The 14,514-nt window shown below is 40.7% G+C and overlaps 1 protein-coding gene across 4 annotated transcripts in view; it reads right to left on the bottom strand.

Moving 5' to 3' along the window:
• The window catches only part of LOC138962926 (papilin-like), a 92,372-nt gene that overhangs the window by 9,845 nt on the left and 68,013 nt on the right, over nt 1-14,514 (bottom strand). For all 4 annotated transcript variants that reach the window (XM_070334885.1, XM_070334883.1, XM_070334884.1 and 1 more), the window contains 12 exons: nt 14,286-14,444; nt 12,510-12,676; nt 10,724-10,795; nt 9,461-9,554; nt 8,575-8,741; nt 7,767-7,833; nt 6,637-6,825; nt 5,953-5,969; nt 3,939-4,026; nt 1,644-1,814; nt 1,194-1,369; nt 160-220 (listed from right to left, as the gene is read on the bottom strand). In XM_070334885.1, coding sequence (XP_070190986.1) covers nt 160-220; nt 1,194-1,369; nt 1,644-1,814; nt 3,939-4,026; nt 5,953-5,969; nt 6,637-6,825; nt 7,767-7,833; nt 8,575-8,741; nt 9,461-9,554; nt 10,724-10,795; nt 12,510-12,676; nt 14,286-14,444 — 1,428 coding nt within the window. The remainder of the gene's footprint in view (nt 1-159; nt 221-1,193; nt 1,370-1,643; nt 1,815-3,938; nt 4,027-5,952; nt 5,970-6,636; nt 6,826-7,766; nt 7,834-8,574; nt 8,742-9,460; nt 9,555-10,723; nt 10,796-12,509; nt 12,677-14,285; nt 14,445-14,514) is intronic.

Below are 14,514 nucleotides of genomic sequence, written 5' to 3'. Positions count from 1 at the left end.
AGAGAGAGAGAGAGAGAGAGGGAGGGAGGGAGGGAGAGAGGGAGAGAGGGGGGAGGGCAGATAACGACGGTGTGTTGACAGCCAAGAGTTCGCCAACGAGTAGCAGATCAACAAACAGACAGACAGAAAGTGAAGAGATAAGAAGTAAAAGGAACTCACTCTGGGGAACACAGTTAGGTCCTTGCGGAGTTTCAATGCACTCAAATCCAAGAGAACATTTCTGAAATCAACATGAAAAGTCCTGTAAGTCACTACTCATATTTCACTCAAAATTTAAACAATTGACAATTTCGTATACTTACGAAAAAAGTGTATGCAAACTCATCCTACACTTAAGAGACTGATGCGATCGCTCAATACAGTCTTAGATTAACAGTGTAGTTAAACTATACACACGTTGAAATATAAGTATTATATATACCAATAGATCATGGTCTAAGCTACACCCGGTACCCCAAAACGCCGAAGACAAAGTAGTCCAAATCAGTCAAAATGCCTGTCTTTTACAAGAGTAGCAAACATTTTGTGTGTTATTACTTTTGTAAGGCACTTAGAACTATGTTAGGATTTGCACCATATGAATACCCTTCTTATAATTATAATTATTAGTAGTAATAGTAGTAGTAGTAGTAGTAGTAGTAGTAGTAGTAGTAGTAGTAGTAGTAGTAGTAGTAGTAGTAGTAGTAGTAGTAGTAGTAGTAGCAGCAGCACCAGCAGCAGCAGCAGTCGTAGTAATATTTGGATTCTAGTAGTAGTAGTAGCAGTAGTATTTGAATTCTGGAAAGAACTCTGTCGGATTTGTATAGGTTGTGTTTCATTGAAAACATTGAGAGGCAATACATCTCACAGAGAGATCCGAATGTCCCAGAAATGGGGTAATTAAGTAAATGAATTGAAACAAAATTAAATGACGATGCGGTTGCGTGCCTCGGTGCACAGATCGCCGACCACGTGTGAAGTCACGCCTCTCGCTGGGTTTTGGTCTACAATGTCACGTGGGATTATTTCCCTCAGTGTTACCAAGAAAAAGCAACTCTTCGACCAACCAGAATAACCCGACAGAGTTATTTCCGGACATCATCTTTTGACCCCCCCCAAAAAAAAAATCACAAATAAACAAATAAAACAAAGTCTTATACTCAAGTCGAATACTAAAGTTCTCAACAAACGAGTACTGTACATTAGGTACTCACCACAGTGAGACAGGAGAGAGGAGGGGGAGATACAAGAGTGGGAGTCAGACACTTCCGACATCCCGAGCAGTCCTTGCAGCATTTCAGGTTTCCCTTGCAGTCAAGGTCGCGCTGACACTCATCTGTAGCTGTACACTGACGGTCAGGGCATCGGAACTGGGGACAGATTGCTACTTCTGAAATAAAACGTCAAACAGTTTAATTAAACACTGATTAATGCAACAACAAACAACTTCTTTTTTTAAATTAAAAAAAATTAAATTAAACATTAAAACATAAAAAATAAAGTCCATTTAAGAGCTTTGCTGTATCAAGTAAGTAGAAATACATAATGTTTTAAGGCAGTTCTTGGCGTCACGTTTTCTTACAGTACAGCATGGTTATTTGACATATTGATTTCTCACGACGGTGCAGGTGTGTATGCCCAACGAATGAATTCCTAATTCTTACTTGAGGGACAAGCGGCGACGCATTCAGCCAGGGTGGAAAACCTGTTTTTGTTTCCGCTACATCCACCGAAGACGAACGACTCACACTGCTGCGTGGCAGAGTTGAAGAAGAAGCTTGGTACCAATGCTTCGCATGGGCCGACTTCTTTTGGCAGCTGGCAAATGTCTGTCACTTGAACACACACACACAAAGCGCAGGGAAATTATTTGATATTAAATTAATGTTTAACCCTTTCCGTGCGACATACTAAACAAATGTTCAGTGATATATCTGCTTGGCCACATTCGTCAGAATGTTCATGAGAGTTTCTGCAATTTTGGCAGTTGTTTCGACACTTTTCCGAAGTTAAAGGTCCTTGTCTACATTTTTATACCGAAATCGCCATTTGACAATTACAATGCAGAGTCTATTATCTACAAATATCAACAATACACCCCCTTTCGATCAGGAAAGACGAAGCCAGTGTAGCCGTTTGAAAATTCATTGTAGTATTCCAGCGTAGTACTCATAGTAGGATATCCTTTTTTGGAAAATGCCAAGCGCAAAACTCCTCTCAAATCCCGTGCATTTCGTGCGTTTAAAAAAAAGCGTGGACAGCGCTCCAGTCTCAAACTGTTGCTGCACTTGTTTGGGCGTGGCTATAAGTACAGGAGCATGAATTTGATTGGTCAGTATTTTTTGGCAAAGCACATGTTCTCAGCAAACAGAAAGCAAAATATTGGAAGCGTGAGTCACGCTACCCAAAAACAAAATCTTTTTTTACATATTTTTTTTCTATAACTTTTTTCCCCATGGTTCATTCATCATTTGACATAATTTTGTATCGAAATCTAACCATAAGATTATTGAAAAAAAGCAAAAATGTAGACGACCACCTTTAAAGGCAGTTAAGTATAGCATGGTTACTTGAAATAATGATTTCCTCCTATGGTTCAGATGTTTGGTCCAAAAGGAACACTACTACGCGCTGGCAAATTAATTCGTTACACACGAATTGTGACCCTCCACCACGAAATGAGTCGCATGTCACCTCGCGCGGTTCTGCGCTAGGTTTAATTAATATAAGTCTGGGGAGTGTCTAGTAACAGTGTGAGGGTCACCTTAGTCACAGGCGTATAACTCAAACAGTTTTCGCTCTTTTCTAAAACGGGTTTCACCACTGGATAGAGCATAAGAAACTCTTTAGGAAAATGTAAAAATATGAAAATTATGGAAAGGTGACATGCGACTCATTCCGTGGTGGAGGGTCACAATTTCGGAAATAACTGGGCTGTGGAAGACCTTTCCTGCGTTTCTCCTTGCTTTCCCATAAAAACACTTAGACAAGCTGCACCCGGCATTGTAAGCTTGCCTCAGTGTTTCTACGGACACAAGGGAAAGAAATTCCTTCAATACCTACAAACACTTGACAGTTATTTTCAAACATCGTCTTGACGGGCGCAGTGGCCTAGTGGTAAAACGCCGGCCTTCCAAGCGGAAGGTCGTGGGTTCGAATCTCGGCCGCTGGTGGGTTAAGGGTGGAGATTTTTCCGATCTCCCAGTTCAACTTATGTGTAAACCTGCTAGTGCCTTATCCCCCTTCGCGTGTACACGCAAGCACAAGACAAAGTGCGCACGGACAAGATCCTGCAATCCACGTAAAAATCCACTCGTGCATGACCGTAGAAGAAGAAGAAGAGGACAACCATTGTCTATTCGGTTGTTTTGCCAATTTTCTTAAGTTAAAGGCAGTTGTTGGCGTCGCCTTTCCCTCTGCACAGCATGGTTATTTGACATGATTGTTTCTCACTATGGTGCAGGTGTTGTTGCCAAAAGAAGCACTTCCACAAGCGAATGCGGGATCAGTTCATTTTATGGGGGGGGGGGGGGGGTTTCCAAAAGTATATTGTGAAGATATGGGTGTGAAGGCGCGAAGCGCCGAGCCGACGGCGCAAAGCGCCTAGCTTGCTTGGGGGGTTAGGGGGCATGCACCCCCGGAAAATGTTGAAAAAAAGGATGCAAAATGGTGCAATCTGGTGCATTCTGAGGATGATCATTACCAGTTTCAGGCAGCAGATTTTGTCACTGATTAATACCCCAAAAATTGAAACTCAACCCAAAAAAACACACAAAAATATTTTTATTTTTTGGCTGGGGGGGGGTTTCCGGAAACCCCAGAAACCCCCCCCCCCCTCGTCCGCCCCTGAATGAGTTAATGATTAATGATTAATGATTAATTCAGACACAGACAATCATTGACAGATTGAGACAGACAGATACACACACACAGTAGTGTGGTTTGCTCTACATACTAACCTTGAGCCACGCATCGCGGCGTGGGCGGGCAGGGAGGAACAAAACAGTTGATTTGTACCGTCTCACATTCCTGTCCCGGACCACAGGGCTGAAATGGCATCCATTGTCAATAGATCAATGCAACCCAATACTAGCTGTCAAACTGACAGACATCAAGCAATTAGCAGGGGTGGAATTCAGGGAAAAATACCGGTGCAAACAAGTGATTCGGAAATATTCATTTTTACTGTAACTGCCAATAGTAATAGCTTTTTATACGTGTTGTTTTCTGTGCTGAGTTAGATTAAAACACACACACACACACACACACACACACACACACACACACACACACACACGCGCGCGTACAGCTCTACACAATCACTCTGGGTGATACGATCAGTCATCCAGTCAACCAGTCGCAAAATAGAAACAAGGAACTTAGTCGATAAATATCGACAGGGGGCGGACAAATGGTTTACATGTGAAATGTGTGTATATGGGTGTGGTTCTGAAACAAACAAACCATGTGAACCCCCCCATCCCACCGGTCGCGGGCTGAACGACTGACGCGGTCTTTTCCAGAAGAACACCGCGTGTACATAATACACAATTCGATCGCGTAGCACTGCCAATGCACATTTTCGCAACGAAAACCGTGCTACTGTTTCTTGTGTGTTAAATCTGAAAGCAATATAAGTGAACGAACAATTGAAAACTGATATCACGTTACTAAACTCCCAAAAGTAATAAATTACTTCTGACTGCGGTACACAATACGGCAGTCACCTCTGCGAATGCTGTCGAAGAATCTAACCGAAAGTAAACATTCTGGGAATCTACGCGCATCGGCCTTGACGCAAGTTCAATACTGAGCCAGTGAGCGCGCCGCGGCGAAGTTGGCCGCTGTAAGTCTCGCAGCGCTGGCTGGCTGAGCGAGTTGCGTGTCCATCCATATTAGGTCCAAGCCGCACCGTAGATCAGATTAGTAGGTGCTTGATTTTGGTATTTTGATTTTACATAACATTAAACCTTTCTTGGGGTTCATGGTCATGGCAACAGCCATAATAATATTATATCATGTATAATATTACATTTCAGCATATTTGAATTACATGTCATCATACCAAACTGTCATACATTTTTATTCCTACATCATTCTGATTGATCACAACCAAACCTACTATCAGTGGACACATCCAAATGTAAGCGCCTGTTCTTGACAACTTTTAATCGATCTAAAAATAGCAACTTGCTGGGCCCTTTGCCGCCAACAGACACTGTTTGGCCTGTAGGTAAAATGTACAATGTATTTTCTGATTTGTGCACAAAAGCTTTTTTTCTTATTTCTTTTTTTTAACATAACAATGTTTAATGTCACTGTATGTTTAAAAGACCATGGTCATATTTGTAAAAAAAATGTTAAATTAGAAAATAAATAACATTTTGGTTCATGATTTTTCCTACACCTGTGCTAAAAATAAGAAATAAAAATGTCGGGTATATAAGTCACTCAAATACAGCTAGGTATGAATGGCTCGGTTTGAGTTTGTTGCAGTTGACCCTGCACAATGCGACATATCATGTTTTTGTTGAACAATTTTGACGTCACCCCTCCCATAGGGTGACGTATTTCACAACTTCCTGTGTTACACAAACTCTGTGATGACCAATTTTGACGTCACCCCTCCCATAGGGTGACGGATTTCACAACTTTCTGCAGATGAACAATGTTGCCTTCACCCCTCCCATAGGGTGACGGATGTCACAACTTCCTGTGTACACAAACTGATGACGTATTTCACAACAAAATGGCGCTGCCCATGGTCAACCTCTAAACTATCCGTATAGAATGGGGGCGTCCTCGCCCCCATAACAAAGAAAATCGATTTTGCGCACGAAATATAGCTACTGGAAAGATAGGCATGATTGTCATTTTTTCAGTAATGCATTACTGTGTTACATTAAAGCTTATATCTGCCCTACACAGCATTTCAAAAACATGGGGGGAATAGTAGGAACTTAATTTACTTACCGGATCACAAGGTTGCGCTGAAAGAAAATTTGAAAAAAAGGTTTTAGTCTTATATGTTTGGCATATATCTGATAAGAAGCGTAATGGTGTTTAGTCCCTTATCATTTGAAAACAAATATGTATATAACATTTATTGCAAACATTTTACTCACAATAGTTAATTTACAATATAAACAAAGAACTGCCCTTGAAGTGATAACAAAAAATAAGCGTCCAACCAAAATTACGAAAACTGTGAGCATATTAAAATTCTGTATCCTGGAAAGCCAAACAACACTCTCCAAAATAATACCTCTGTGCACAGTAGAAGCCCAACAGACTGCGAGGTACACCGCTGTCTCCAAGGTGAGTCTCTTTCTTGTACGTGATCACTGTGTGCGCGCGTTCCTACATGCGTTTGTGTGTGTGTGTGTGTGTGTGTGTGTGTGTGTGTGTGTGTGTGTGTGTGTGTGTGTGTGTGTGTGTGTGTGTGTGTGTGTGTGTGTGTGTTACACTTGTTACCGGGAAGTGGATAGGGGTGGGGTGGGGGGTGGGGGGTGGGGGGATAGATTGAGTGGGTGAGGAAGAGGGGGAGGGGAAGGGGGAATTGTCCAGGCCAGATTTAGTGTCCACGATTGGTAACACGAGACGATTGTTTACGTTATTGTGATAGACACCGATGGCATTAAACATTTTTAAGCTAACCTGCGTCACGACAGCAGACGGAAAAGCTGCCGCCTTGGCCCACTTTGCAGCTGTAGCCAGCAGGGCAGGTAATCGCGTCTCTCTCTCCCCCACAGTTGACCTGGGTGATTTCTCCTGATGGGAGGTTGAGCCGCAGGAGCGGAAGTCCTACACTGCACTGGTCGTCTTGCGATGACTCCAACGGATTCTCTGCACATGTAAACAGATCATGAAGATAAAAATCAATGTTGGCAAAAGAATGAGGTCTACTGGTTTTTTTGTCGTCCATCCTTCGTTCGTCCGAACATTTTCTCAAATAAATTTTAAATTACGAAAGCTTAGGAGACAAATGGGGTACTCTCTTGGTGTATTATTGATCATAACAGCCTCGTAGTCATTTGGAGTTGAGGGGGGGGGGGGTACCTCTATGGCTGCTTAAAGCCCCATATATCATCATGGACTACGAAGGTTGACTCAAAACGGCTGATGACCCGTTGCTGCTAGCAACAGAGGCAAAAGAAAAGATTGAAAATCGGTTCAACAGCCACGTGCATGTCTTTACAGATGATTATATCCTGCCCTCAGGGAAGTTTTGGTTTGCCTTGTCGATTCCTGGACTTGATATTACACGAAAATACAAGCTGAACGAGAAGATCAGCATCTTCTCTGCATATGTTTTTACTATCTGTATGGCCTGCATGCTGATTAGATATCTTCCCAATCCCCCTCTTGGTGAGGTCATCCTCACTGATTCACTGTCTTATCTGCAAGCGTTTGCAGGGGGCACCAAGGACAGTGGAGAGATTCAAACTATAACTATATCTTGGCTCACATAATCATGACAAAAGGAACAGATTTTCTCCCAAGATATATATGGATTCAGTATGTGTCAATACAATCAATTTGTAAGGTTAAATGTCTCAGTTAAGTAAACGAACACCAATATCACCTTCGTAACATGGTTTCTCCTGGAACAATTGCACAACTCTGGAGAATAACCCCAAAATTAAAACGAATGTTTCTAATACAACATTTTCTCAAATATTTCTCGCTTAATTTTGTTGTATAGCAAAGACCAACAGAACCCAAATACAGATAATTATAACAAACAGCAGGGGGAGGGAAGCGGTGATGGAGAAAAGTAAACTGACCAAAGCACTGTGGGGTCACGGTGTCAAGGTCGTACACCTCTCGGCAGGTCTCTGTCGTTTGGCATGTCTGAAATTAGAAAAATGTAAACATGCATACAACTTCATTAGAATATAGAAATAGAACATTTATCTTGTGCCTCAAAAGAACTTGTACGAGCTTAAATTCAGTCCAAACAATTCATTTACACGTGAATTATTAACTTCCCCTGATGGAACTTTAATGACGACAATGACGATGACATTGATGGTTACCATTATGGTAATTACGTGTTATGATAACGAAGACGATGTTTTTGTTGTGTGACAGGGGAGCCTACCGCTCCTTTCACAGCAGACTCTGCACCCGAGTTGTTGGCCTTTAAAGTCAACACCCGTGGTTTGTGGAAATCTGTTTGTGATAGGGTGTGGTAGTTTCCGATTGTCTGTATGTTCATGGAAACCTTCGGGTTTGCATAACAGTTTTCATAGGGCTAAGAAATTAGCCCTAACATTTTCAAACCTGTTTGATTGCACTTCGCTTCCCGAGGTGATCGTAGTGTTTCGGCACACGGTTACAGTTGGATGTGTAGTGTACCTACAATTTACTTAGTATTCATTTTTGTAATACTTGAACTATCTAGAATTGACATATTTTCTTACCAGTACTTTACTGTGTCTGCAATATCTCGATTTGAGATGAAAAAACTAATGCTTCTTGATTTGTTATTTAACATGTTTCTTGATTTGTTATTTAACATCTTTCTTGATTTTGTATTTAACATGCTTCTTGATTTTTTGTATTTAACATGTTTCAATACGCATCACTCACAGCGGTGTCACACGTGGACGGAAGGACAGCCTGGTTGCACGCCGTACCTCCGCACAAAGTGGAACAACACTTTTTACCACGACCACACTCGCTGTCTAAATCACACTGATTGTCGCACTGGAGGCTCCTTGGCGGGCGGGCAGTAGGGCACTGTCTGTTTTGGATTGCTGCAGGACAATCGTGGACACAAGAAATGAAAAGATCAAGGTAAGCCAAATAAATCAATAAATAAATAAAGAAGTAAATAAATCAATAAATAAATCAAAAAATAAATCAATAGATAAATCAATAAATAAATCAATAATAAATCAATACGCAAAAAAAAGAAATGAATGAATGAATGGATGGATGAATGAATGAATAAATAAAGAAATGAATGAATGAATGAATAAAGAAATAAAAACATAAAAAGTACAATGTAGAAGTGTAATAATTGTGTAACTAATTGATTTCCGAAGGTCAAATTCTGTTTTTAAGTAAATATACAAATACCGTGTATCAATTTGTATCGTATTTAAATTGTTGTGCTGCATTGCATTGCTTTGTATTTTGTTTTGCTTCTTGCAAATTGTTATATTAGTATAGTTGTGGTACTGACACAAAGGAAAGATGAATTAGAAAAAAAATTCAACAAAATCATCTTAGTAAAGTTAGAAAACCAGTTGTAATTTCTTAAACGTTAAAATGATTTCATGGCATTGATAAAACCGGTGCATGTAAGTGAATGTAATTTAACACGTTTTACGAACGGGGCATCCTTGAGTTTAGTCAGACAATCGCCACCTCCAACCTGCTCACTAAACCATACCACTACAACAATAAGGTAGATGCATCACTGAACACGCTCCTCTTACTCCACGCAGAACAGAAATCTGTTTCTTCTTACCTGTAGAAACACAGGTAAAGGTCGAAGGGGGGCATGGTTTAATGAAAAGGCAAAGTGTCGCTTGCTCTCGACACTCTTCACCAGGCAGGCACCTCTGTGACAAATGAAGCGTGAAAACTGTAACAGGTCTTCAAAGTTAATTAGCTGATTAGATTATGCTTCGATGCTCTAAACAAACATAACTGGTCCAATGTGTCTGTTTTGGAAGCCATGCTGTTCAACGTTGACTTGCAATGGACATTTAATTTCACTTGCAGGGAAAATCGTCTTAACTCATTGTCTCCCAGGTACGGATATATCCGTACCCACTCATATGGCTCTATCCGACCTGGTACGGATATATCCGTACACACAGTCACTTCAGTCGCTTCCTGTAACTTCGATCTAACGCCTGCATTCCATCGTGTTGATATACACAGTTTCTACACAGTTACTACAATTCTGAGTGACCTGCTGCAGCACAGCTGGTCTTGGCTAAAAAAAAACTTGGTCAACATAGGTGGGGTAGAAAGTGTTAAAAAAGAGTCATAATTCCAGTAAGTTCTGAATCAGTCTTGCATTATCAACAGGTTTATTTGCAGGTGATAAAATATTGCACAAAGTGAAAATAATACCATAATTGTAATGCTTGCGAACCACACGGAGGGTCTAAGGTGACTAGCGCAACATATTTGGTGCAACCGTTACAGTCACCGCCCTAATATGGCCCTTCGTGGTCGGCTGGGCGTTAAGCAAACAAACAAACAAACCGTTACAGTCACGGCAACACTTGTCATGTCCTTAATTATGGTTGGAGCTTAATCTTACTTTATCATGGTCATTATTACAACATTGTCTTGCTATCTTCACACAGTGGAGTTTCAGGAACCGGCGCTACACAATTCACACAGCTGCTACAATACTTGCCATCTTCTTCAAAATAGTTGTCATATAATGTTATCCATTTATGGTCACCAGTACTTGAATCACAATCATACATGTGAACTTCAAAGAAGGTTTCACTAATTGATGCAACACATTTTATTCAGCCGTTATAGCCGCAAAAAGATGTTTTCATCTCTTTCAACATGGTTGTTTTACAATTTAATTGTTGTTGATTACAATAACATTACAACCAAACTTGTGAACCGCAAGAATGTTCTAAGGCAAACCGCAGAGATGTTTTAAGGCAACAAGCGCGACTCATTTCATTCAACCGAAACATTCGTTTGTCCTGTGATCTCAACTCATTAATGTCTTAGTATCATAACAATAAAATCGTACCTGGGAACCACAAAGCGCAACACATTTTGGACCCCCGATAGAATCGATGCAGTTCTGGCCTGTTGGACAAATCTGCAAGAAAACAAAAGAAATAATGCTTCGTTCCATTTATAACGTTTTGTCAAACGAGTCAATCAAAGTTCGTTTTAAGTGACCTCTTTTATGTCAGAAGATAGGGCTTCGACAAAGCCTTTCTGGTAGTTTCCCTTTACACACAAAAACAAGTTTTAGCAATTAAACCGTTCAATCTTAAAACCATAGGCAAGGTAAATCAATTAGAGTGTTTTATTTAAATGTTGTCCCTTCTGTGGCCTACTGCAGCACCACAACACTTTGACTCTGTTCTTGGTTTGTGTGTTGTTTGTGTGGTTGTGTTTCCTCTGCTTCGTCTCTACTAATCTATTACACATATAAAATTTGATGTAATTGTGTGTGTGTGTGTGTGTGTGTGTGTGTGTGTGTGTGTGTGTGTGTGTGTGTGTGTGTGTGTGTGTGTGTGTATGTGTGTGTGTATGTGTCTGTCTATGGTCGCCATACCTCAGAGATGGCAAAAGGTAAGTACAAGATATTGTGCATGCACATTGCCCAGGGGCCACAGATGTGCACCCGGGTTTTAGTTTCTTGAGTCATTGTTTCCTTTCTAAGATTATGGACCTCCCCTTTATTGAATACAGCCTATATAATGCAAGGCCAGTTCAATGCCTACCGTTCACCTGTAGCAAGCACATAATACCAGTGATATTAGAGACTCTGTATGGCTCCTATGAGGGGAAGAAATGAAGAAAGAAAAAATAACTGGACAATTCCGTAAATTTCTAGAAGCTAAGGGAGGTAACTCTTACTTTTTTATGCATTAAAAGGAGGTGACTCTTATCATGCAGGCATGCCTGATCATTCTACTATAATATTTAGAGTTGAAGTGAAAAAAATCCGGACGAAGCTGGGCTCTAAATGCTAAGGTAAGGGAGATAACTCTTACTTTTTGTTTTATCTAAACAAGGGAGGTAACGCTGATAATAATTGGATAGTGAGCGTTTAACACTCTGTATAGGGCTCCGCTTACACCCTGGCGAATCCGGGCTTAACTGCTAGTTTCACATAAAAGGACACATTCCACCAGCCTCTGTCTTGGTGTCTACATTGTATGCTCCTCAGACTGTGTTATTCCCCCGCCACTCCACCTTCCCACTATATAAAATTGTGTCTGGAACTACAGCAGTTAGAACGTTAAAAAAAAACTACCATAATTATTGCGAACAGTAAAACACTTTAAGGATTTTTCTTTTGAACAAAGGAGACAATTCACGGCTGATTTGATTTTAAGGTTATAACCATATAATTATTTGCTTGTCTCTTGGTCAATGTGGTGATGTATTTAGTTATTTGTGGTTCTAAACAGTTTGTTAGTATACATTAAGACTGTGCACATGGTTTTTAATCCTGTTGTGTGATCTCAAGGCACCTTTTGGGGCCTTGCTTAATTTTTTTACAGAGATTATGCATGATCAGCACTTTAAAGATGGCTGCCATTCACTCACGGACAGAACTGTTTTCTTAGAATTTTGAGGCCAGGTATTTCAAACCCTTCTGATGACCAGAATATCCTCCTTTTTTCTTCACGCTGGGGTAGACGACGAACCATTTTTTTAAGCTTCATTTCCATGGTGTTGGACAATAGTCAAGGGCGGATCAATTCACTTTGGAGGGGGGGTTACAAAATGACTGCGAAGATACAAGTTGACGGCGCCGAAGGCGTATATTGATTCAAGCTTGATCCGAGACTTACCAGAGTGTTGCATGACGGTGGTAGGATAAGGGGAGATAAACAAGTTCTGCATCCGCAGGCATCGCAGCACCTTTGGTTGTCGCTGCAATCACTGTCGGTATTACACTGGTTAACATTGCACGCTGATTGGATGGTCGAACACAGCACAGGAGGGCAGGTTCCCAGCTCTGAAACCACACAAATTAATCATTACAAGAAGCAGCAATTGTGTATCACAATTGATAACATTGTTAAAAATTAAACAAATATACAAACAAGCAATTTGTGTATGTAACACGCTGGTTACAAATGCAATTTGATAGCTTCCACGAACATAGAACAGGGCGAGGGGGGGGGGGGGGGGCAGATTCCTGACTCTGAAATTACGACAGAAGAACAAAACAACACATGGGACACAACAGTACTTTGGTGACTTAATCGAATAGAGTCACAACCCACAACACACTGGTTAATAATTATAAGTTGGTGGGTTCGGCGGGCATAGGACAAAAGGACAGATTCCTGGCTCTGAGGACAGAAGGCGCGAAGCAAGACAACCCGCTGCAGTCTGGTGGCACAGTGACATCAGATATTCTGAAAAGTTGGGATGTTGATGTTATATTACCACCATTAATAATGAAATCCTGCCATGTAAAATATTGATATGGTAATGTGTCTGTACGTCTGGATTTAAGTGTTGTGCATAATGCATTGTATTCAAACTGTCTGGATGGTTTATAACCCACTTTTTGACATAAATCTTCAAAAGAAATAATAATACCATTTTCATTCATGACATCCTTTACAAATGAGATATTATGTTTTATAAAATCTTTAAAAAATAGGCATTTATGTTTAAATTGAATATTCATATTGTACCAAATGCATTGGTCCTTCAAATATACTGGTTCAAAATGATACTTTTCACAGAAAACACTTTTATTGTCAAGTCAATAACACTTGTTTCCAAAACAATGATCTGCAACTATTCGAGGCCATTCATCGTTTTCGAAGATGCATTTGAGTTGGGATGTTGATGTTCATTCCACAGTCATATTTTGTTTTGATGTAGGTTTCTTGTCTTGTTAACCCATAGTGCAGCGACTTACGTTCGCACTTTTACATGGGCTAATAGCGTGCTTCAACTGTGTCGCCAAGAATCACAGCATTCACACAAGAGATTCTGAACTCTTCGAACAAAAGGATCCAGGTTGAGACCGCTTGGCTAGCTTACATTCCCTTAAAACTAATGTGTAATTCATATCATGAATCAAAATACAAGAAAAGTAGTTACTATAAGAACGTTTTATTACAAACTACACGAAACAGTCATAATTACGTCGACCGATTGACCATTTTAGCTGATGGGACGTGCGGACAACCATAGCATAATCAAAACTAAGCTCAGTAATGTGCTAACTTCTCCATGTAGGATATAATTATCTCCACCATTGTCTGTAGCTAATCGTTCGAGTAATAATCCGTTCTGGTGTGAGATTCTTAATTTTGGAACGTACGCTGTCTACCGGTTTCAGAATCAAACAACAAAACTCTTAGTAAATGGAACGTTCAATTTTGAACATAACAAGAAAGTCATTCACAAGTGCATCGACCCAATGGTCTTAATAGTGGACTAGCTGACGGATAATAATGAATCGAATACAACAAATCAATACAAAAACAAATATTTGAATGTGCGGTGGATAATTATGATCACGCAGTCTTCGGTATGATGGTGATATTTGAAAGAAATGACGAAATCATCACCGGTTTGAGTTTACATGTAGTGATACTTACTCGGGAGGTTGGAGAGAGGGTTCTGGCACTGGGTACCACCGCAGGGGGTCCTGCAGCATTTCTGTGCCCCCTGGCAACTGCCATCATCCTCACAGGTGAAGGCGCAGATACCGAAACCCGTGGCGGGAGGGCACTGTCCTGGCTTAGGGACCACCGTGGCTGGAACGATTCAGAATTTGGTCAAATGCGCCCAATTCGTACCACTGTTTTTCTTTTCAGGAACACGCAC

This window comes from Littorina saxatilis, linkage group LG3, assembly GCF_037325665.1.
Source record: "Littorina saxatilis isolate snail1 linkage group LG3, US_GU_Lsax_2.0, whole genome shotgun sequence".
In the NCBI taxonomy this organism is placed as follows: domain Eukaryota; kingdom Metazoa; phylum Mollusca; class Gastropoda; order Littorinimorpha; family Littorinidae; genus Littorina; species Littorina saxatilis.
The sequence above is the reverse complement of the archived record's forward strand: the minus strand, read 5'-3'. Positions and strand labels throughout refer to the sequence as shown.